General features: G+C 38.2%; 1 protein-coding gene across 13 annotated transcripts in view; it reads right to left on the reverse strand.

Annotated features, from left to right (window-relative positions):
• Positions 1 to 288: 288 nt before the first annotated feature.
• Positions 289 to 25344, reverse strand: part of LOC136827977 (serine/arginine repetitive matrix protein 5-like) — a 105182-nt gene continuing 80126 nt past the window's right edge. For 6 of the 13 annotated variants that reach the window (XM_067085565.1, XM_067085564.1, XM_067085561.1 and 3 more), the window contains 3 exons: positions 17561 to 17793; positions 16951 to 17252; positions 289 to 3744 (listed from right to left, as the gene is read on the reverse strand). In XM_067085565.1, coding sequence (XP_066941666.1) covers positions 3604 to 3744; positions 16951 to 17252; positions 17561 to 17793 — 676 coding nt within the window. In that variant the 3' untranslated portion in view covers positions 289 to 3603. Of the gene's footprint in view, positions 3745 to 5073; positions 5140 to 16950; positions 17253 to 17560; positions 17794 to 25344 lie in introns of all 13 variants that reach the window. The other 7 variants (XM_067085568.1, XM_067085567.1, XM_067085566.1 and 4 more) reach the window with 5 other exon arrangements.

A 25344-nucleotide genomic window follows, 5' to 3' on the forward strand; every position in this document is an offset into this window, starting at 1 on the left:
CCAGGTCACCACTTCACTTATTGCTTCTGTAAAAATCAACCACCTTTAAAAGTCCTCATTTTACTGACTAGCTTCCTCTGCTGGCATCCTTTGGAATTCTCAACCTGCTACTCCTGTTTTCCTAAGGAAATTCACTTTTCCACTGAAGGTTTATTAATTCCTGTTGGACGAGTTCCAGTATTTATCTCATACGGCTTGGACTTTGAACTACACGAATAAAAAATATTTTCCGAGTAAAATTTACGATATTACCTTAACAACTAAAGATAAGGAGATCAAAATACCATAATCACTTTTCTCTTTATTGTTTCTCTGAGAATCTCTATAAAAAAAATTGAGGACAAAACATACACAGTGGGACCCAACAATCAAACAACAGACACCTTTCCTCTTTATGAGTCCAGAATATAATGAAATGCACACACTAACAATATAGATTTCTCTTTAAATCAGAACAGATTAGCAATCAGGAAGAAAATATATCTTTTATTCTTAATTATCTCAAAAATAGACTGGCAAAAGGCCTAGTTGTTTTTACTTGAAAATTGAGCCAGAACAATTTGGCATTATTTCAAAACAAAATGCAGATTTCCTAAGCTATGGAACAAACAATCCAAGCAGCTGATTTTTACAACCTACAGAAGGACTTTAGATGTGTCAGTCAGAACATACGGTGTGGCCATTTCTGTACCTGCTAGAGAGAGAGAGAGAGAGAGAGAGAGAGAGAGAGAGAGAGAGAGAGAGAGAGAGAGAGAGAGAGAGAGAGAGAGAGAGAGAGAGAGAGAGAGAGATTACCATTAAAACCACAACCTAATAAGGGCCTAACTGGAGAAATTTATGGTCTCGGAATGATTTCAAGTAGTGAAATGGCCTCTAGTAATACAGCTAAACAAATATACCCTTGTTTCTATGAAACTGACCAACAAGATTCAAAGATCCTTTGTTAACAAGTAAAATTTGTTCTAATGTCTGAGAAAGACTGTAATAACCAGTGCCAAATCCCAGCAAGTGCACACAAATTGCAAAGAATTTTTCCAAATTCTGGCACTTGTTGAGACCAAATAGGCACTTCACCGACACATCCAATCTTATTTTATGTTTCTTTTTTTATCACTAAAGGAACAACATACTAAGGCAGATTAGCTATACTTGATCATTCACTCAGTCAGGATAGCATCATACATCTCAAATGTTAACCTTCACGCAAATGTCATTTATACGCCATAAAAAAGTGTTATCTCTTATCTCCAAATTTCCTTTAAGTCAGTCTTCTGTTACGGGATGTACTGGTCCCTTGGGTTACAGAAGATTTCATACCTGAAGCTTTAACTTGCCTTCAGTCTGTTATGCTAAGAGACATGTTGAAAACTGAACTGGAATTCAAATTAGGATGAAGAAATTTCATGAAATACTTTTCAGCCACAATTCAATGCAAAACAAAAAAAATCTATTTTGACAGCCACAGGAAAACCACCCTATGTCAGATACCCTTGAGAATTTTCAAAGCCCTAACAACTCTTACTATAAATCTGCAAACTCAAGAAGCAAATCGTGTTCTATTTTGTAAGAAATCTGGGAACACTGTCAGATCTTTTTCAGAAAAATAATATAATAATAATAATAATAATAATAATAATAATACACTTATACTCATGAACTGCCAAGTACAGATCTGAAACAATAATGCTTTGCTTCATAAAGTAAAACTGAAATAAATTAAACACAAACAGAAGGAACATATTCATCTAAAAAAAAAAACCAATGTTATTTTTACAACTGCAATTTAGTTCCCAAATTTACAAGTTTAAAATTTTACATTAAGCCCTAAGCTCAAACCATCAAGCAAAAGACGTACAATAACAGTTCATACTTTAGCCTTTCTTATCCTCGAGCTGGACCTAACAAATAGCACAGGCACGCACTTCAGAAAAAAAATAAATAAATAAAAATAGAAAAATAAAAATAAAATGGTTTGGAAAATATAGTAAAACTGAAAGGAAAACATGTAAACCAACTACTTAGGGAAAAATGAAATCTTCACTACCAGAAGTATGGGGCAACACGGACCCTACCCTATCAATCAACGCACATGTGGAATTCCATGCTACACAGAATCATCAAGCCAGGTGGAATTCTCTTAATGCCTAAAGCTTCCACAAAGCAAGGACACAAGATGAAACTTGACATTATTGCATGGCTAGTTTCTAATCACTGATTCAGAATAACAGAGGACGAGTCTAGTGCAGCAATAATGGAAAGGAAAGCTAGATGGTTAAAGAGAAGCTAATCTTAAAACTTGCAAAATAAAATCCAATTCAGTGGCAAATATATTTCCAGAATCAAAATTATAATGACAATCTGATCAGATTTTCTTTCAAGTTTTATTAATTTTCTAAGCTCCACAGCCTTCTGGAACTAGGGGAAATGCAAGAAATTAGCATAAATGCCAATTTTCAGATTCATTTCCTTGTTTAAAATTGATTTAAAACAAATATATATAGAATTAAAGCACACTTGCATGAGAACTTGAATACATTTTATCTAATAAGCTGTGCATAAATTGAGCAAAAAATTCCATGGTGGAAAAAAATCATAAAAATAGCATCACTACATGAATAAGCATGTTGCTTTATAATCAAAATTGATACTTTCAAACATCATTAACCAAAGAGGCCTATGAACAAATGTAAGAGTGTAGAGAGCTTGTATGAAGGAGCTAAGATCCTAACACCATAAAATGAAGCATTTCTGAAAACTAATGGAAATCATGTAAGCACTACAATATTTCAAATTATACCAGTCACATTGAAGAACTTGAAATCAAGCTTTCTGTGGGCTTTCTTAGAGTTGCAACATAAGATTTCAATACCTACGTAGTTTAGAGTTAAGAAAAAATTAAAAGGATAGACTATGTTAAAATAGAAACCATTTCAAAACTGCATAACAAAGACAATTCACTGAAACGGAGGTAAATGATTTTCAAAAAGATGAAAATTCTGAATTGAAACTAAGACAGTCATCAAGAGTTTCCCTTTCTAGCACTAGGTACATTCATTCCATTTTAGACCAGGCAGTGACATTAAAAATCAAGAGTACCACTCACCTATTTCCCTTAATAAACATTAAGGGTGCAAATAAAACAATGACAATTTACTTCAACACCAGATTCATTCTTCCTTTTATCTCAATCAAGTCATCTACAAAGACATTTTCTTGTTGAAAAATACTTACATACTTTGAAGATGGCCATCCAATTGCTCTGATTCCAAAAGAAGGCTCATTTCTCACTAAACTCTACCCAAAGGCAAGACAGCAGTCACTGTTCTTTACTGCACATTTACAGTACATTCAACTGACTAGTCTCTCAGCAAGGTGGAAGTGTCAACATGAGTTTGTGAGGAAATATGCAAGTTAAAAAAGAAATAATCACTCAACTGGAAAAAAGGCTAAAGTATGACCAAAAAACAAAAAAAAGACAGAAGACCCAAACTCACAACATTGCCATCCCACTTAGAAGCTAAACAATTTTGTAATCCCTTGTACTCAAGGGGGCAACTATATGGCCACATCACATTTACATTTTATTTTGACACATCAAACAAATCATAAGGAAGCTCTTGCTTCACCTCCTCCAGCCCCATGGGTATTCCCTTCATCTCTTGCAGAGGAGGGCTTCTCCTCATCCAGTGAACTCTCCTCTCGTGAAGCGTGCGATGGATGTGTGTCTTGGTGATCATGTCGGGTCTGAAAGCAAGAAAGTCATGCATTTCAATATCAACATTTACTGTCACCAAATAATTACCTGTAAGTGGACTACTTTAATTGTTCTAGTTTCCTCAGAGAGAGAGAGAGAGAGAGAGAGAGAGAGAGAGAGAGAGAGAGAGAGAGAGAGAGAGAGAGAGATATTATTTGCACACCTTATACAACCAACACTTAGCCAGCTTGATACTTCAATCTTAAATACTTTGAGCTAAGCCCCAAACCTACTAATACTGAGTATTCGGGTAATTAAAATTCTTAACTCTTTTTATATTTCATTTTGCTAATTTCAAGGAATTTGCTAATTGCAAGGAATTTTTACATAAAATTAATATAAGGTGCAGTTTCATTACTGTAACTTTTTGCCATGGTCATATTCATCTTCACTTTATAACCCATTACAATAATACTTTATAGACTGAAAACCTTATTTTTAGAGTACTACAAAAGCATGACCTGGGAATTCTGAGATTTTGTTTCAATCTCAAATAGCAGGGTTTTGAAGATAACTGAATTTCTATGCACCTGAGAAAGGCATTATTTTATTAAATTTTTTATCCACTTGACCCACAAGCCTTGTTATTCTACTTTCAGAACTAAACATAATTCATCCACCAAAGGTGTGAAATACCTCAACTGGCCAAACATCAAGAGGCTGTACAGAAAGTTTTTATTTCAAGCGTGTGACTCACAAATCATTGAATTTTATGGTATAACCGGTTCCAAAAATTCTTCTACGAACTACCTTGAATTGCACGATTACACCTAGCTTCATCTATGAAAAGCTTTTTTTTTATAAAGAATACAAATTTTCTATAACATCAGTCAGCATCAATTAACAAGGATAAAATCATCCTAAAACTTAAACCCTACATTAGCACAGCAACAGTTGTCAACAGCAGCAATCAACATTTGTTTCACCCAGTAGACTCTTCACTAACAGCCCATGAAGTAAGCGTGTCTTTCCAATCTTCAGCTTCATGATAGTCTTCCCTCCATCCACAGTAGTCACCATCAAAACCATTCAAAGACTAACCTCAACTTTTTAAATGCAAGCATCGTTCACTTCTAACTTTAATCTACATTACAAAGACCCTCAAAACATTTGCTCCAATAATACATGACTTTTTTTTTTATATGAAATGTATCTTTGCTTGTATCTTTTACTGTAAAATCAACACAATACAGTACTATAATAATATCAATATATATAAACTCATAGCTTCCCCTAAAAGGGAAAAAGGTGTGGTGAAAAAATAGTTTCTTTAGTTAATAATAATGCTTAATAATCTAAATAAAATCAAAACAACATACCCAATTCCAAAGTCTATGAAATGATTCTATAGTCCAAAAATAGTTTTACCGTCCATCACTGGGAATCTACGGAGCAAAATCAATGGCATAAGTAAACGGACATGAACATTCAATCAATCAATGTTGCAGGCAAAATCAACACTCAAATCCTAAGCACAATTACAACATGACTAATATTGTTTATACCAAATCTGTTTTTACCAAAACAAAATGTTAAACTTTTAAAAGAGAAATCAAAGTTTAATACTGCTGCTGTATTTTTTCAAATACTAAGCTATTTATGCTGCATATGTATCATTAAAACAATTGACTACAAGTAAATGACAAATTGACAATTGTCATGACAATTTGCATCAACTTATGGCTTATAAAACGGACCAACTTATACTTCCACAGGCCTGATTTCAAGTCTTTATTACACTACGCAACTTTAAGTAAGAATACAAATACAGATGCAAACCAGACCAATAATGGCAGGCCCCTTAATCAATTACTACCCAACATTTACACATACCGAACACCACAAAGACCGTTGCTCTACTAATGTTAAGTTTATCTATAAAATAGGCAGTTTTGCAACCTGGAAGAAAGGTTCACGATAAAACTTTAACTCTCATACACTTTAGTTCTCAAGGAAATGCATTATCTGAAAATATGGTGGTATTATTTCATACTAAACAGGCTAATGGATAAGGGTTACAATAACTTTGCTATGTAAGTGCTACTAAAAACTAGCCACTGAGGCATCATGCTCACAAAAAATAATGGTTTACTTGCATTCTAAGTGATGATTGTATGTCCTTTGATTGTACATCCTTTGATATGTTGGTTCTACAGATCCTTTTGCAAACACAATCTAACTCTCTTTTTCAGTATTCCAGCTACACATTTAGTCCTTAAGTAATGTGCTTTGGTCACTTGAACTAAAATCCTCCTTCCATATCCTTACCAGTACAATTACAAAAAAATATGTCTTGTTAGTGAAAAATCTTCCTACATAAGTTTAGTTTCTAGTCCTCCAGTCCCAAAAGCAATTACAAATTACCATGCAAAAGACCTGAGTGTTGGGATGGCTTCTCCACACTCATTCTTAAAAAGGTTTTTAGTGGAGTAGGCCAACTCTCTTAATGGCATTCTGGGAGTGCTATAGTAATTCAAGTCTCAAGTTCCAAAGTACAGTGGTTTTCAAATGGCTGTACTGCTACCACTTGACTGTTATCTAAGTACATTTTTTACCTTGGGGTCTTAAGTGTTAAATATTGTTGAATAAATCCAACAGATCACTTGATTATCCTAGTAGCAAAAACCTAAACTCTCAATGGATCTTTTAAATACCAAACAGTGAATAATAATTAAAGGTTATTAAATACAGGCAGTCCCCGGTTATCGGTGGGGGTTCCGTTCCCGACAGCGTGATGATAGTCGAAAATCACCGATAACCGAAAATCAGCGATAATAGCACTGATCCCTGGTTATTGGCGCTGATAACCGGGGATCGGAGCTGACGATAACTGGGGACCAGCACATATTGGTGCTGAAAATCCAGTTATCGTCGTCACTACACAAGCGCCATAAAACCGGATCGCCAGTAACCGAGGCCACCGTTAAGCGGGGACAGACTGTAATCTAAAGTAAGATGAACTTTTTACCTTAGTAAAACAGTACACAAGCTATCATACAGAAAAAAGGGCAGGACATTAAATCATTTCAACCTACAATAAATACAAAATACTTTGCAATAAACTCAGTAATTAAGAGAGATTCAAGCTTCAAGACCTACAAAGCAAGCAAAAGTTCAATTCATTGGAAATACTGTATAGGCACTGCAAGACTGAATAAACTTCGTTCATCCCTATGACACTGCACAGGCGGGTTTGCTTTTTGATAGTTTCTCTTGATTGAGCTTTGGTACAACAACAAACTTCCTTCGATTGTTAAACAACATACTAGAAAAGTGAATGGGCTGTTAAAAATTGCTAAAACATTCCTTTATCAATGAAGCTAAAAGCCATTAACTAGCATATTACCAAAAATCGTTTAGTATTTCTAATTTCCACAAATTCCTTTCAGGTTTTACTCATCCACGGGGATAAAGAATAAATATTATTCTCTAATTATATGTACAAGCACTATTTAGTAGACCCAAGGACTAAATAACTGACCAGTAAAAAACAGGAACAGATTTTAAAAATGTACACGCGCACACAAAATTTCTAGAATTCTTAGGTGGTTCTACAAGGGAAAAGGGTATTCTCCTAATCAACTAGGGTTACAATATGCAGTCTCAACTAATATATTTGCTTCCCAAAGTAACTTAAAGCATGCTTAATATGACATTTCCATGTTTCTTCTTTCTTGAAGAATTAAGCCCCTGAGATTCAAATGACATCATACAATGTCACCCCCTGAGATTCTGATGGCACCCACAGAAAAATGACAAATTTTTAAAGTAATTTGTATTTTTCCTAATATACAAACCTGAGGTCTTTATATGTGGACTTTCAGCGAGCTGGAAAACCGGCCAAAAACTTTTGCAACATGGTGGTGGTAATAGCTACCGATGGTAAGGGCAGAAGCACTGCCCACCAAATCAGTGTACATTCAATTCTACACAGTTAATGGCCCAGGGAAGAGAATTAGGGGTGGTAAGAGGTGGGCATGTATAAAGACCTCAGGTTTGTATATTAGGAAAAATACAAATTACTCTAAAAATTTGTCATTTGTTCCTATACAAATACAAACCCTCCAGTCTTTACATCTGGGAGACTTACTCTTGAAGGGAGGATTCTGAGTAAATCTCTGAACTAACTGGTAGTTTGGCTCACCTGGGTACTCTCTTTCTGGTCATGAAAGAGCAAAGGAAGGACACTGTACCTCTGATCTATTGAACAAGAGAGATGTCCAATTGCCAGACTTCTGGGCATTTTGCATTAATGGAACATAATATCCTTCATTCGAAAAGGTTCAAATGAAGTCACATTATCAGACTCTATAAAGCTAAGTATAACCAACTGGTTCGTTAATAGTCAGTCCCTCTCTCCCATTGCTAGAGAGAATGATGGATTTGCATCTACTAATAGAAATGGAGCTTGATTATAGTTAGGATACTCTTCATCTAGATCACCTGCATGCATGCCCGTCCAGCATGTGACGGCTCGTTCAGTTCCTCTGCCCACTGGAAGAGGAAGGAAGACAAGAGAAAGGGAGGCGACCAGTCCCACACACACCTTCCCCTTGCAGCCGCACACCTTAGGCAAGATGCAACCTGTCTCTCAAGAGCTGAGTGAACTACATGACTTTATAAGCATCCACCAAAGGACCCAAGGAAAATGTGCCCAAGGACCTATGAGCAACGTCCAAAGATGTGATCTGCATGATTAAATTACATCCTAGTACTCGACTGACAGGTTCTTCCTGATTGCAATGTATAGACCGATGCCCTGGCCTCAAAAGATCTGGCCTGAAATGCACTGATGTCCACCAGGAAGTTGCAGGGTATGCTCATTTGATCATCTCACTAGTCAAAGAAATGACAATTTGGACATGATTTCTTGGAAACTCAAAGCTAATGAACAAGTCATTGGCATTGGGCTGCAGGTCTAGTCTTTAAGGAGGCGCCATAAGATGCCATCCTGTCATTGGAACCGCAGGACCATAGAAGTGGAACGATCAATGTCACTGATCATCTTCGAAACGTAGAATGGTGAAGTGTAAGCCTCCAGATGTAAATAGATATCAAAGAAGTCTTGATTGTTTACCAGTGCTAAAAGACAGAGCAGAACAGGGCCAACTTCACTAAGTCGAGAAAAGGAGGACTATGATCAAACTTCTTCAGAGGCTGAACATATGAGAGAGAGAGAGAGAGAGAGAGAGAGAGAGAGAGAGAGAGAGAGAGAGAGAGAGAGAGAGAGAGAGAGAGAGAGAGAGAGAGAGAGAGAGAGAGAGATACCTATGCACATTAAAAAAATTTAATACTACGTACATATTACGATATGTAACTCATACTGGTAATCCCCAGTGATGAATGCTGTGCAGCCCAATGAATGACGAAGATATGACTGCATAGCAAAGCAGAGGAGTTACATCTCCTCTAAGGGTCTCTTCACCTTCAACAGTGCTTTGTCGGGGGTTTCGGAAGGTACTTCTTTAGGCACTTGGGGAGGCACTGCTTCAGGCGATAGGGGAGGAAATTCTTCATGCGCTTTGAGAGGCACTACTTCAGGCGATTGGGGAGGCAATTCTTTAGGGGTTTGGGGAGGCTTTGGAGGGACTTCCTTCATACTTTTAATAAACATAGTGATAGGCAGCTGCTGTCACTGCTGCTTCATGCTGATGACGGCTTGAGTATAGGGCTCCAATGCCAAATCAAGGACATCTGAAAACTTGAAGGAGTATTCCATAGAAGGATCCCATGTTAAAAGCATCTCCTGAGCCTCCTTAATTATCCTCTTAATTTGGGACAGACATTACAAAGTCAGGTCCTCATCCTCCTCCACCTCCTCCCCTGAACCTGGAGTGTCCTCTTCCTTGCTGGCAGACTTCGTCAGCTCTTCCAAATCCTGGTCTGTCAGGGGGTCAAGAGTGGGCATCAATGAGGGTGCCGACTTCATCCTCGGTGATGTCCTCAAAGCCTTCTTCACCTAAAATCCTCGCCAACTGGACTGCTTTACCAATGGCCGAATGTTGAATTTCTTCAGGAGAGAAGCCCTAATAATTGTGAACACACTTAGGCCACAACTTGTTCCTGCATGTGTTCAGGGTCTCCTCCATTTCCTAAAATAATCGGTCGATGGTGGACAGATGTGGCAATCGTGAACTGAAGCTAATAGTCCTTCAGCATAAATTCACTGTCAGCGTCCATTGCACTCACAAGGTGCTGGAGGGAGTCCCGAGTGTACAGTGCCTTGAGTGTTGGGAGGGAGGAACTCGAGCTAGACTCCCTCTTAATAAAGATCCAAAGGGGTGGCCACCAGCATTATCCATAATCAGCAACAAATTGAACCATTGATCCATAAGGACTTTGATGATCCAGGCCTTGGGGTTATGCATCCAGAACACAGACAGTAACACCTTACTGTTATTCTTCAGGACCTTGGGGTTTGCAGCCTTGTAAATAAAGCCTGGTTTCAACATTAGGAGGGTAACCCTATCCTTGTGGGCCTTACATCCAGAGGCTTTGGCTTTGTCCTTCATGAAGTATGTCCAGGACGACATCTTTTTCCAGAACAGGCCACTCTCATCCATGTTGAACACCTGTTCTGGATAGTAACCCTTCTCCTTTGTAAGTTTCTTGAAGGTCTCTGAATATTTTACGACAGTTTCTGTATCTGTGGATTCTGCTTCCCCATGCTGAGAAACAGATTTTAGGTGGAACTGCTTCTGGAACCGGTGGAACAACCCCTTGCTGGCCTGAAAACCTTGAGGAGCTGATGATGGTCCTGCTTGTGGCTCTTCCTCCTCCTCCTCGTCTTCTTCTGGCAAGGGTTCATTGAAGCCTAAGAATTCTAATTCGCCTTCGTCATCACCTTCCTGTGCCTGTCCGCTGACCCCTTCCTTTACCTGTATGTTGTTGCCTTCTGCAGCAGTCAAACACTGCCTCTTTCTTCATGTACCTAACCGTTCTTTCATTGACATTAAAATGGTGGCCTACCACGGCATAACTTTTCCCTTCCTTCAACATATCAAGAAGTTTTAACTTCTCATCAAGCTTTCTTGCATTTAGGCTCTTTGTCAGAGGCCTTAGAAGGAGCACAGCACTTTTTTAGGAGGCATTTTAGGCACGAATAACACTAATAACGATTAAAACCGACACACTAAGATCCATGATTACACCTGATGAAAAGATGCTACGTACTACGCAGAGAACTGGCCAAGTACGATCATGCGGGCTCCCACAATTCCATCTTCTGCGAGATAGGATTGAAGATCCAGCCAATCATTGCCAAGTGTACAGCCAATGAGCGCCAAGGAAAATGAATGGCGTTCCTGGATTGGCTGCTTTACAGACAAAAGCCAATATTGTGTTGAGTGTCATTGCGCCTGGGTATACAGCATCCCAGGACACAATTTCTTTCTTGGCAGATCCTGGCTTGGGTAAAGCATCTTTTAAGAAAAAAAAATATATATGTTGCTGAAATTTTGCTGTTTACATTAATATATTACAGTACTGTAATATTTGAAATTTGTAAATCTTTTTTCGTCATAAAAAATGTATTTACAGTAGTCACGAAAATATACTTAGTAGGACCCAGCATCTCAGTTCACTACTATCTCTCGGTTGTGCATGTTTTGTGTAGGATACTATGGATTAAGCGCCCTGCTCCTTGTAAGGCTTTTGGCAAAGAGCCAAAGTACTTTGCCAGAGGAAGATCACGACATTCGAGGAGAAGGCAGACATTATTGTAACGTGACGTGAAGTCACAAGTCACAGAGAAGTTGCACCCTGTTATGGCGTGACTTCAAGTGCAAATGTCTTCATCGGGAAGGACTGTGAAGACGGCATAAACCTTGCGATGGCCTTTATTGGAGAAGACCTCGCCGCCCTCTCTATCCCACCAATGGACCATGATTTTTAAGAATTTCATAGTCTGTACAAATTATTTAAAAAGTCAGGCAATTGCAGACAATAATAAAGGCATGGGATGATAACGAGAAAGGGCCACAAATGTTTCCAATGCCAATAATGAACTCATGCAGCCCTACCGTATCACCTTCATTGCCATGTTCAAATAACCCCTGACAAAGCATCTCCTGAAGGTGAAGAGGTGCCCTCAGAGGAGATTTAACTCTTCTACTTTGCTGTGCAGTTATATCTTTGTCATTCATTGGACTGCACAGCTAATTTGTCATCATCATAATCATCTATCATCAACATTCATCACCGGTGAGTACCCATATGATTTAATCTTATTATGTATTATTATTAAAGGTAGCACCTAGTGTATAGTACAGTATAACGTATTACAGTATTATTATTTAATAGTGTAATACGTAATATTGTACTATACACTAGGTACTACCTTTAATAATAATACATAATAATAAGATTAAATCATATGGGTACTCACCGGTGATGAGTGTTGATGATAGATGATGATGATGATGAAATTAGCTGTGCAGTCTGATGAACGACATAGATATATTATTTAATATTACTGTACTATTACTATTTAATCTTATTACTATTATGTACTGTAGTATTATTATTAATGTACATTATTAATGTTGTTATACAGTAAATATGAAAATAAAGAATATTGCTCTGGGAAAAAAAGAAAAAATGCAAACAGCGAGTTTCCCATGAAATTTGTCTAGATCTGTTCCACAGAAAAACCGGCAAATGGGCGAGTTTTCTTGTGAATAATTTGTAGATAAGTTCCACAGAAAATCCTTCGAATAACTGGAGTCTATGAACTGTGAGAACACGAATCTGGGAGCTTTACTGTACTGGGATCCTTTCCAGGTTTGGGGATAGAATTAATTACAGCTTTACGCCATTCATCAGGAAATAAATTTCGAAGCCAGCCATAAGTGATTAAACAACTGTAACAAATATGATTTTGCCAAAGGTGCTAAGTGGCAGATCATTTCAAAACAATTATCATCACATCCTGGGGCAGATTTATTGCTGTTCAAAAGAAAATTCCAACTCTTCCATGCTAAATTTTCTATTATAATATACACAGTATATTGTTTCAAAATTTATTGTTATTATTTCTATATTTTTCTTTATTGTTAAATTAAGTGTTCATCTAAATTCTTACCACTACTGTACTTAATTTTCCCAAGTTTTCTCCTATTACATGACTTCTTTCAGATCAAGTACTTTTTTTTCCGCTTTTTTAATGTGGCATTCTAGATGGTTTAACATAGGTACCATTTATTTTCCTGAATTTTTCCCTTATTTTTTGTATGGGAGTATTATTAGACAGATGATACGTATTTCCTCCATGAAATTATTCTTCCTTCAATTACTTCTTTTTTAAATTTTGTCGAGATATTTTGTTATATGGAGGTTTTAATGTATCAATTACTAATAATCACAGATAGTTTTTGTAAATTTTCTTCTGATATTAGTAATGTTTTATTTTACTGAATTTTCTATTCAAATTTTCTAAATGTCTTCTAATTTGGTGATTTATTTTTATTAATTCTGTTAGTTTTTCAGACCACCATGGGACTTTGCATTTTGTTGGATGAGATTTTGATTTTGGCATTTTTAATGAACTCAACAAGAAACCTATTTGTTTCATTACGATCTCGTATATATTCAAATGGTGGGATATTTCTAGTGTAGAATTGATATTGATCCCAATCTGCTTTATAAAGGTTACATTGAGGGACATGCTTGGCAGGACTGTTTTGTAATGATGAAATTGATATTGGGAAATGATCACTGGTATACAAGTCATCAACTATATCCAATCTGTCTACTATGCTTGCTGTACATAGAGTTAAGTCTACTGAGGAATATGTTGTGTGTTTTTGAAAAATATGAGCTCATTTTGTCATCAATTATACAGCAAATGTTGTTTGAATCTACAAATTCTTATATTTTACTTCCTGCTCTATTTGAGTTTGTACAATTACAATCCCATATCGTATTGTGAGCATTAAAATCACATACTAAACTATTAATAATGTAGGTTCCTTGGCATTAAGAAATTCTTTAAGTTTATCAATGCTGTAACTTTTATTAGGTTATCTGTATAAATTCTAAATAACATAATTATCATTTTTTATTATGATCTTAATACCTAACATTTGCAAGTCAGCAATGTTTACAGGTACTGTGTCATAAACTACTTTATGTACATATATGGCTGTACCTAAATTTCCTTCCTCTAATGATGAAGATGCTAAGGTGTATTTATCTATTGTTGACATGTTGTAAACAATATTATTGGTTCATATTCTTTTAGCAATTGTTGTATTTCTCCTAGGTGTAATCTGGTCTGCAAAGCATTTACATCCTACTGTATAATATAGTTATTGAAAAAATTATGTTACAGCAGTCGAGTTCAACTTTCTTTTTTTTTTTTGTATTATCAATTTGGATTTTTTCTGATACCTCACTCACGACATTTACTTGTTTTTCTTCATATTAAGTGTGCAATCCACAAGCAACCTTAGTCATGGGTGTTCAAATCAGTAGTTTCTTTTTCCTATACTGTATTTCATAAAATTTCTTATAATGTTTGTTAAACCTTTTATATTTTGTTATTATTGGACTATGCAATGAAATAATCATTACATCCACATGTGTTATCATGCATATTTCTTTTTCCACTTGTTCTTGTACCAATTACTGGAGATGAAGAAATCTCTTCTCCCTTGTAGTCTAGTTTAAGAACAATAAAGAAGTTTTTCTCTCGAAAACTGTTTTGCCAATGAATGGATGAGCCTTCTGGGGAACGTTGTCATCCATAGAGCAGTTTGTTCTCCCAGGCAGACTACATATGAGACCGCTACAGTTTTTCTTAAGATCAACTGGGACAGGAAGAATTACCCAGACACGTTCATGTTCCCTGTGACTCCCAAGATACCTAGGAGAATCAGCGGGACGAGCAGCCACTTCCTCCACTAACACTGGGTATTATGAATCACTTTTATTCGTCCATTAGGACTTTCACTGACAACGCCAACTGATTCTACCATTAATTTGAACCTCTTATCAATCTTCAACTCAAGGCTGGTAATGGGGTTGGTTTCGGAAACAAGAGCGCCAGGTAAAGGAGAGGGTTGAACAGACGGAGGACTGGGAACAGGATTCACAGAAATCACATAAACATCAATATTAACATTAGCATTAGAATTAGGAGATTTCTGTCTAGCTAAAGACTTACTAATCTGTCTAGCAGTTGTCTTCCTCTTCTTATCTCTAGCCAGTTTATTCAAATGCGATCTCAAAGTCTTCCACTTTTTACTGTCCCAGTCTGAACACTCTTTACCTCTAAAATCCATTGAACATACCTGTCCCCGACAGTCTGTGCAGATTGTAAGTGAATCCTAAGGTTCTTTAGTCAAATGAGTATTGCAGACTTTGCTGCAATACTCCTCGTTGGACGAGTCGGTAGAGTTCTCGGCTAGCACTCTGCTAGGCCCTAGTTCGAGTCTCGGCCGGCCAATGAAGAATTAGAGGAATTTACTTCTGGTGATAGAAATTCATTTCTCAGTATAATGTGGTTCAGATTCCACAATAAGCTGTGGGTCCTGTTGCTAGGTAACCAATTGGTTCTTTGCCACATAAAATAAGTCTAATCCTTCGGGCCAGCCCTAGGAGAGCTGTAAATCAGCTCAGTGGTCTGGTTAAATTAAGGTATACTTACTTTACCTAAAGCTAGTTGAACTTGAGTCTGACATTGCTAAGAGTCAACTAAAAGTCACAATCGGGAAAAAAGTCACAAATTCAATAATAAGGTTTCAAAACGAAACCTAACTAAGTACGGCACAAGGCTACCAATGAAAGAATACTTCACCAACTGATGAAAGGACAATCGGAAAAATAACGAATTTCAAAACAAAGATGCTACTAACAACTGGCGTACAGCCATCAGCTGTAACATAAACAAAATATCAATAAAATGCTAAATTGAAATCCTGCAAAATCACAAAACAGCTTACCTACGTACATAAACACCTCAGTTCAACCCCTCCCTTTTCTCTCTCTCTCTATCTCTCTCTCTCTCTCTCTCTCTCTCTCTCTCTCTCTCTCTGAGATAAGAGCTTTTTTATGCATACGTAACATGTGTATTTGTTTTGTGTGATAAATGATTTACTAATTTTCAAACAATGTTAATGTAAGAACAGCAAAATATAATTTAATTTGTTTTTCCCATCTCTGACTTTGGGGGGAGGGATGAGGGCCTGTCAATCATCTTGACATATTGACATGTGAAGGGGGGAGCACCTGGGCAAACTCTCTCTCTCTCTCTCTCTCTCTCTCTCTTTTTACCCAATGGACTCTAGTAGAATGTGAGAGATGCATGGATAGACAGATAGATAGATAGACAGGGCTGGAAGTAGGAATCACAGAGCAGGGTATGTTGCCTCGATGCTAATTGGCTTGTAACTACGATGCTTTGTGAGGGAGTTCTCTCTTCACATGTAGTTGTGAGCCATATATTTTTAAGGGCAATGTTGTAAGATGACTTTCAAATTGTATTAAAAATTTTTAGAATAGTTAAGGTATATTTGGTGTTTGAACTATTAAAATAGGCAATTATAAACATTTTTAGAGGGGGTCTTTGGTGTTTGAACTATTAAAGCAGGCAGTTATAAGCATTTTTAGATGGGTTTTCCAACTTATCGTGGATTTTTGCTTAATGTGGGTGGTTGTGGCCACTAACCCCCACGATTACCGAGGACCCACTGTATATTCAAACAGAATAGAAAAGTCAATGGCAGGCCAGAGAAAAGAAATGCACATCTAAATGAGACAGTGGCCAAGAGTAAACAGCATAGAATTGAATGCGCACAAACCTGGCAGGCGGTGCCTCTGCCCTTACCATAACCACCTTGCAAAAGTTTATCAGCCGGTTTTCCAGCTCGCTGAAAGTTAATCCCATATGTAATGACCTCAGGTTTGTATTTGTGTAGGGACAAAATAAAAAAATGATCTCCTAACTTGCATGCAGTAATCCTAAACCAAGTGTGTTTTGATAAAGATTTGGAAGCTACCACAACCCAAGGAATCTCAAAAGGTTAACATGCAAAGCAAATGGACAAAAAACATGACCATTCTGAAAACTTGGCAGAAAAAACCATCCAAGGCAAGCACAACAATAGCTATGGACTTAGTACGCATAAAGTCTCCACATTGTAAAAACCTGATGAGATCAATGCTCATCTGGAATATCACTTTATCTTTTCTCTTACCCTACTCCCATCTTCCTCTTCCTTGGGGTCTTTCAAAAGCTTCTTTGTACGCTTTCCCATTACTCTCGGCCGGATCTCCAAGTCATTCTCGAGACTCACTCTACTTGGTTTCTTGATCACTCTGTGGATAGAGGCTGTACTGCCTGGCTTGTTGTTTTCAGCATCCTCTGTATTGTCTCCTTCACCGCCTTCACCTCGGCGGTTCCCTCCGCCCTCACGATTGGAGCGATTGCTGTTGCGGCTGCCAGCACCACTGCCAGCACCACTTCGCATCCCTCTCTTTGCTGCCAGTCGTCTATATTCTAAAAATTCAACCGATCTAGCTTTATTCGCAACACACTGGTTTATCAATAACTCGAGGTAATTTAATGATGGTAGTGATGGAGCTAAAATCTCAAGACCTAATTTTGTTTAAATGTGGCATCTGTCCTTCAAAAGGCTTCAACAGTGTACTTTCAAAAATCATAGCTCTATGACCTTCCCTTCTTGATCGTTTAATCCATTTTCATTATGTACTAAGTAGGGTAGTATTTCACGTGGAGGAAAATACTGTATACCCACAGACTGTATAAGCAAAAGTTCTGAAAGAAAAACAAAACAAAACACTTACTCTTCAAGATTTTATTTCTCCTCAATGGTCCACCTGTCCTCCTGGCTTTGTTACCTCCTAGGCGTCTCTTTGGGTCTCCTAGACGAGGCCTCTTCAATTTTGAGCGATCCCCTGACCTTGCTGCAGCACCCTTTCCAACAGGGCGGCCATGGCCCTGGGAGGTTCCTTTCTTACCACCCTCATTCTTTCTGGACTCAATCCACAATCTCAAGTCATCCGGTCTCCTGAAATTGCTTTTATCCTTTGACATCAATAACTAGAAAAAACTAAAATCCTTTAATCCCCAACTACTGCATCCCTATGTCTATGAGGTAAGGCTTAAAACGGTTTTATGTATAATTTTGTTCAGCAAGTACAACCAATGCTAGACTTACTTATTAATAAGAAAAATTATACAAACTTTCAATACACCTTCAACATTTTCAAAATACAGAAAATTAATTTACAGAAGAAAAACAAATACCACAGAAAATTAATGCAAAACATGAAAGTTAATAATAAAAAACCAATTTTAGCTTCCCTTGTTTCCTTAATATGCATGTGTACTCATCCATATATACACATTGTTTATACATAAGATTAGCCTCCTCTTGAGCTCAAAATAAAGGTCTTGTACGAACAACCAAGGTAAATTAGGTGGATCAAATCCATATTTTGGAAAACCAAGAATCTTTTCATGGTATCCATGAAACATCTATCTGCTTCAGGTTACATTTTTTATTATTTTAGATATTCAGATTACATTTCTTTACTCTGTTTTTAGATATTTAAAGTAAAGGTAAATAATCTTCAAGATAATGCACATATTTAGTCAAGAAGGTACTGCACAAAACTCTACACATTCACTGAGTTTGACCATTAGCTCTATTTAACAAATTTTACAATGGTTTGCAGTTTTAGGTTACGAAAAAAGTATCCCTGTTCTGGTGTCAGTTCGACCTAAAAATGGGTCAAAATTACCTTGATTCTGCATTATTTACAATATATTTTTCAAGAAGGAAATTTTATAAATACATATCAAAAATAACAAAGCACCAAAACAATTCTGGATGAAGACCTCGATGCAGATCCACACCAAATCCTAATTATTATCTGGATACTTACCTACTGTTAAATTAGCTTCTGTCTACTGTCAATTAGCTTATATCTCCTACATCGATAGGCGAGTCGGTATTCAAACGTAAAGATTGCTTGGCTGACCTAGAAGACTGTCTAGTTCACCTGTTCTCCAACAGGTGTGTTCGAGCATTTTAAGCTCTGGTCCAAATTCTCCTTGACAGCCCACTAAGATGCAGGGAGGCTGGGCAGGATGTCAATTTAACAGTAGGTAAGCATCCAAATAAGAAATTTTATTATGAAAATTTATATTATTTGGGATGAACCTTCCCTACCATTAAATTAGCTGATTCCCACATTGAGAAAAGGGCAGTGGGTAGTGCAGCTACACAAAATTTCGCTCAGCCAAGGGAGTTAAGACCTCCTTGTACGAAACCCAAAAACATTCTTACCTAATCTGGAATCCTCTCTGGGTAATACTGCTGCCAAAGGTGGATTCCATTCAGGATGAAAGGCTCTCATGTGGGTGCAGCTAAGGGTAGCCTTGCGAAGAAAACATTTATTCTTCAGCCAACATGGAAACAGCGGGGTGATTGGACTACTGTACCTGGGTCCGAAAGCCCCAAAACCAAACAACAGTCAATAAACAAGAAATATCTGATACAAAGGTATGCTCCTGTACAACAAAAGTACCTTCATGCTTCCCACAAACCAAAACCAGGATAAGATAAAGAACCTAAAAGGTAATTCTTTCTTTCAGTTCAGGAAGAGACATTACTTGTCACTACTAGCGGGCTAAGGGCTTTATTTTATTAATGTCTTCAAGATAATGAGCTGCAAAAACTGAATCGCACTTCCTGTGCCACATTAATTACATCAAGTGACAAAATTTTCAAAAAATTAAAAGATGTAGCAACTGCTCTCACACTATGAATATTTACCTTCAATAAAGGTAAAAGATTTGGAGATAACTCTTCATGAGATGGTTTTGTCAAATGCTTAACAAAAAAGGACACTGCATTCTTAGATAATTTATTTCTGGTGATAGAAATTCATTTCTTGCTATAATGTGGTTCCAATTCCACAATAAGCTGTAGGTCCCGTTGCTAAGTAACCAATTGGTTCTTAGCCACGTAAAATAAGTATAATCCTTCGGGCCAGCCCTGGGAGAGCTGTTAATCAGCTCAGTGGTCTGGTAAAACTAAGATATACTTATTTACAGAAAGCTACCTTGTAGGAGAATGCTTGTAACTCAGTCACTCTTTTTACTGTTGCTAGTGAAAAAAAAACCCATGGTCAAAAATCTTAATGAAGCAGATTCCAAAGGGTCATACAGAGATGTGGATAAAAACTTCGAGACTACATCCAAGTTCCATGGAAGAGATTCATATTGCAGTCTAGGGTTTTCAATCTCAATCTTAACACCTCTTTAAGCTCTGGATTGCTGGACATGTCCAACTGTACATGCCATAAGACTGAAGGAAGCATGGACTTACACCCTCAAATAGCAGCTACCGAAAGATTGTTACTACTGTATATCTAAGAAAACACGAATTTGATAATGTTGTCTGCACATCTACAGGTGCTGGAATCCCTCTAGAACAACACCAGGAGTAATACACAAACCATTGTCTTTGATACAGGGCCAAGGTTGAAGCTCGTCTTGATTTAAGGATAGACTTTTGATAAAGTTTAGAAAAGCCCCTTGCCCGCAGGAGACGGTCAAGAGTCTCCAAGTGGTCAAGCGCAGCATGAGGAGGTTTTGGTGGAACTTCATTGAACTCGGTTGCTTGAGTAGATCCTTCCTTAACAGAAGAGTATGAGGAAGATCTACCGAAAGAGCTAACAGGTCCAGAAACCATTATCACTGAGGCCACCAAGGAATTACTAGAGTTATTCTACAATGGATTGAATCCCAAAACTTGTTCAGCAATTTTCTTATTACTACAAAAGGAGGAAAAGCATAAGCATCCAGATTAGACCAATCTTGAAGGAATGTATCTACTGCCTAAGCCTGAGGGTCCTGGCAGGGAGAAAAATACACTGGCATATTTGCGGATGTAACAACCATTGTGTGTGAAGGACTTGTCCCTTCCTGCTCAATTGATCCGCCAACACAATGTCTTTTCCCGCAATGAACTGTGGGACCAACACTATACTCCTGGCTTCGGTTCAAAGAAGCAACCTCTCAGCTAACCGAAACACTGACTCCGATTTCAATCTGCCCTAGTTCCTGATGTATGATAAAGAGGTGATACAGGTGCTTGCACTGAAGGAGTGCCTTTCATAAAGACAACAGTTCTAGACTGTTGATGCACAAATCCTTCTCTTGTGGAGACCACTGTCTGGACAACTGTTGGCTTTCCAGGCAAGCTCCCCAACCTGTCAGAAAAGCGTCTGAAAACAAGGTGAGGTCTGGCCTCATTAACTTTCTCCAGTCTTTGATAATCCCTCCATGCCAACGTCTCTTGGAGATTGACAGGGACCAAGACTGAAAGGGAGTCTGGTTGAAACTTCCTGTCCCAAGTCTTTCTCAAATAAAACTGAACTGCGCTGCGTGCATTGTGAGTCTTGCTGACCCGACAGATTTCTCCAAAAATGCCATGTGTCCCAGCAGACAGAGCCAAAGCCCTTAAGGGCTGATATTTTCAATGAAGAGATAAGAAATTGTCTATTCATTTCTCTGAAGGAAAAACCTGAAAATTGTGAGTATCCTCATCCCCAGATAGAGTATGGAATGAGTTGGACTCAGTGCAGACCTCTGAAAATTGATCACTATGCCCAGAGAAAGAGCCAGGCAAAGCAACAGATATTTGGCCATCAAAATTCTGTCCCAAGAGCTGGCTAACACTAGCCAGTTGTCTAAACAGAGCAGAATCCTTATTCCCAAGAGGTGGCATCCTCCTTGTAGTGGCACTAAAATTCTTGTGAATACCTGAGGGACCATACACAGGCTGAAACAAAGTGCCATGAACTGAAATACATTCCCAACAACACAAATTGAAGGAACTTGCGAGACTGAGGGTTTATCGGAATGTGAAAATATGCATCCTGCATGTCCACTGATATCATCTAGTTGTTCTTCTGAGTTGCCTCTAGCACTGTGCCGGCTGATTCCATTGAGAAATGGGATAAACGAATGAAGGTGTTGAGTTTTTACACATCTAGAACTGGGCGCCACCCGCCAGACGCCTTTGGTACAAGAAAAAGATGGTTGTAAAACTCCGGCGTGTCTCCTAACACCCACTCAATCACCACCTTCTCTACCACCTCTTCTTAGTGAATAAGACTTTCCCTGCTGCTGAAGATAAGCGGGAAAAGCTATTGGGGATGATGATAGAGGAGGAGGAGACAGAAAAGGAATTACATATCCTTCCCTTGAAACCTTTACCACCCAATGTTCTGCTCCTGATTCTCTCCAGACTTTCCAGAAGGCCTGTAGTCGACCTCCCACCGGACCTTGAGGGCATAAACTTCATTCCTTTGTAATAGCCTTCGTAGATTTGCTTTTACCGAAGTCTGAAGTGGGTCTACGAAATGTCTTAGCAGCTGAAGGCGCTTGCTGAGATGAGGAGGCATGAACCTTGGCTGGAGGGCCAGAAGCAATGGAAGGAGCAGGCCACTTCATGCTTGACTTAACAGACTGTCTGATCCACTCTCTACCTTCTTGTACTGCAATATCCTCCTTATTGACTTAAATAGGGACGTACTAAGAAGACGATCTAAAGGAGAAACTAAAACTGCTGCTATTTTTAAGGAGAGACCTTCGACAAAAAGGAGTACAATTGTTCCCTCTTCTTCAAGACTCAAGCCGGAGTTGGAGATAGCAAATGAACACTTGCCTGCTGCGTCTGAAATAGCCTTGTCCAGGAAGACTAAAAATCTTATGACTTCTCCCAAGCACTGATACCCGCTGGCCCCAAAAAATCCTTCAGTTGGCGCAGAGAGGCAGCAATGGTACTAAGCGAAAGCCCAGCAAAAGACAAGACTTCTATAATTCTGAATAAGGGACCTGGACAAAGCCCCTGCTTCTACATTAGACCAAAGAATCTTACCTGTCTCAAGAGCCCGTCTCTTCATCAGATCCAGACAAGCAAAGAAATCCGAGTTGCTGACCGAGGAAGGTTTAAGTGCTGGCAACACACCTGTGTCATAAATAGCAGCTCTCCATGGCTTCAAAAACCCAGGAAGGCAAGAGCTAGTCACCTTACAAGAAGCTTTGAGCGCTAAAATACAAAAGGTTTCGTTAAAATGCACCCTAACCACAGGAGAAAGCTTGGGCTTGTTTAAGGACTTGACTGGAGCTGAGATACTAGATGATAACAGGACCTAGTCTCTATAGAAACTTTGTCCTTTACCAAAGGAGGATAAAGAGCTGTGCAACGCTCCGTCAAACGCCGAAGACCAATGGAGATTCTTCTGAATCAAGATATTCTGCTAACTGAGGAGACATGGCAACAGAAGCAGACTCTTCGCCACACAAATCTGACCCAAAGGAAGAGGAAACTGCAGGAACATTAGCCTGCTGCTGTTCCCCTGAGGGGGACACAAGGAGGCAAAGCCGAAGATGAGGCACAAGCAGAGCTACCAGTCATCAAAGTAAATGGATGGTAGGGGAGGGAAGGGAGAAGAAGGGGCTACACCTACCCCACCCACCTCCTCCAACCGCGACTCGGTGGGTTGTAGAACACTCCCAACTGACAAATCATTAGCACATAAGGCAGCTAGAAAAGCATCTAGCTTGGAAACTACCAAAGAATCTGAAACCATAGTCTGATGAGAAGAAGAAACATTAACAAAGCCACAGGAAGATGATTCATCAAAGGCTGAAGAAATAGCATGTAAAGAGTGAACAGCAGTAGTTACAGGAATAGTTGAGGAAGACTTAGACCGAGAAGCAGAAAGGGATGAAATAGGAGTAACAATAGATTGAGTCGTCATAACTGAGTTTTGACAACTCACTACAAGCATATTATAACTAACTACTCCTAACAATAGATTGAGTCATCATAACCGAGTTTTGACAACTCACTACAAGCATATTGTAACTAACAATGTCTACATCTAACTTCTTACTCTTCTGTGCAAACCAATTCAATACTATCCACTGAAGATGGAGAGGTCGAAATAATATGGGGCGATTTACGTTTACCAAAGTGATCCTTAGGTGAATGCTTTAAATGAGATTCAGACCATGAAAAGGGAGAAGTAGGTATTGGACAGCACAGAACCCCATTGACACGAGAACCGACCCAGTTCCCTGGTAGCTGGCTCTTTCGCCAGGTCCCACTTCTGCAAGGCTACTAACAGGCAGGGGCACCAACACCTTACTTCTAACAGGGGAACACTATGGAGGGGATTCGGAACAGTTCCCTGTTACTAACTCGGTTAAACTTGTAATAGAACTTAAAATAAGTTTAATGTTTTATTCCTGAACCGAAAGGGGAGCAGAAGGCAGAGCTACAAAGGAAGTCTCAACACTAGCACTATCAAAATGCCTAGCCTGAGTAGGGATAGCTACAGATGAAGGGCTACTAGGTAAGGAGGAACTGACAGGTTTAAGTCCTGACAGGTTTAAGTCCTGACCTAACTAATTGCTTTCGCAATCTATCAGCTTCCCTTCTTTTCCTATATCCGACATAAGCATAAAATCCTCAGACCAATCCCTACATTCACCACATGTAGTCTCGAGATCACACACTGTACCCCCGCAGCTGGTACAAACCAAACTATCTACTTCAAATTTCAACATACTACTTACACAAAAATCATTCCTACATAGCCTGATGTTATTGGTTTTGCTTCTGGTGGACGACATCCTAGGAAAATTAAATTACAATACCGTAAACAGGTGCAAAACAGCCAAACTTCACAGAATACCAAAAATCGTCTATGTGCAATGGCATCAAGGAGCATTCTGACTACAGCTTAAAACATTCAAGCAAGTGAACTAGACAGTCTTCCCGGTCAGCCAAGCGATCTCCTTCTTTTTGTTTGAATGCCCACTCGCCTATCAGTGCAGGAGATATCTGATTTAACAGTAGGTAAGGTTCATCCCAAATAATAAAAACTTAAAAGATCCATTAATTAGTTTTTACGTAATCTAGTTAAAGCAAAAAAAAAAAGGAATCTAAGCATATTCCTGGACAAAGGTATTTAAAGTGTTATTGAGATTATTTTATTTAAATACAGGGCATACATAAAACAAATGGTTTACTTAACCCTTAAACGCCGAGCCTCTATTTACAAAAACGTCTCCCGTATGCTGGCGGCGTTCGGCGAGTTAGTGCCAAAGCGGAAAAAAAGTTTTTTTCAAAAAATCACAGCACGCTTAGTTTTTAAGATTAAGAGTTCATTTTTGGCTCCTTTTTTTTGTCATTGCCTGAAGTTTAGTATGCAACCATCAGAAATGAAAAAAATATCATTATCATATATAAATATTGGAATATATGACAGAGAAAAAAAAAATCTTATATAATTGTATACAAATCGCGCTGTAAGCACAATGGTTAAAGCCAATGAGTTAATTTTTTTTAGCTGTATTGTACACTAAATTGCGATGATTTTGGTATATAACAAATTATAAAACGATCAAAGCAACACAGAGAAAATATTATCACAAAATGATGCATGAATTAAGAAACGCAAAGACGAAAAAAAATTTTTCAAAAATTTTCCATAAATCAAAATATTGTGCTAGAGACTTCCCGTTTGTTGAAAAATGAAGC

Source organism: Macrobrachium rosenbergii, chromosome 42, assembly GCF_040412425.1.
Source record: "Macrobrachium rosenbergii isolate ZJJX-2024 chromosome 42, ASM4041242v1, whole genome shotgun sequence".
In the NCBI taxonomy this organism is placed as follows: domain Eukaryota; kingdom Metazoa; phylum Arthropoda; class Malacostraca; order Decapoda; family Palaemonidae; genus Macrobrachium; species Macrobrachium rosenbergii.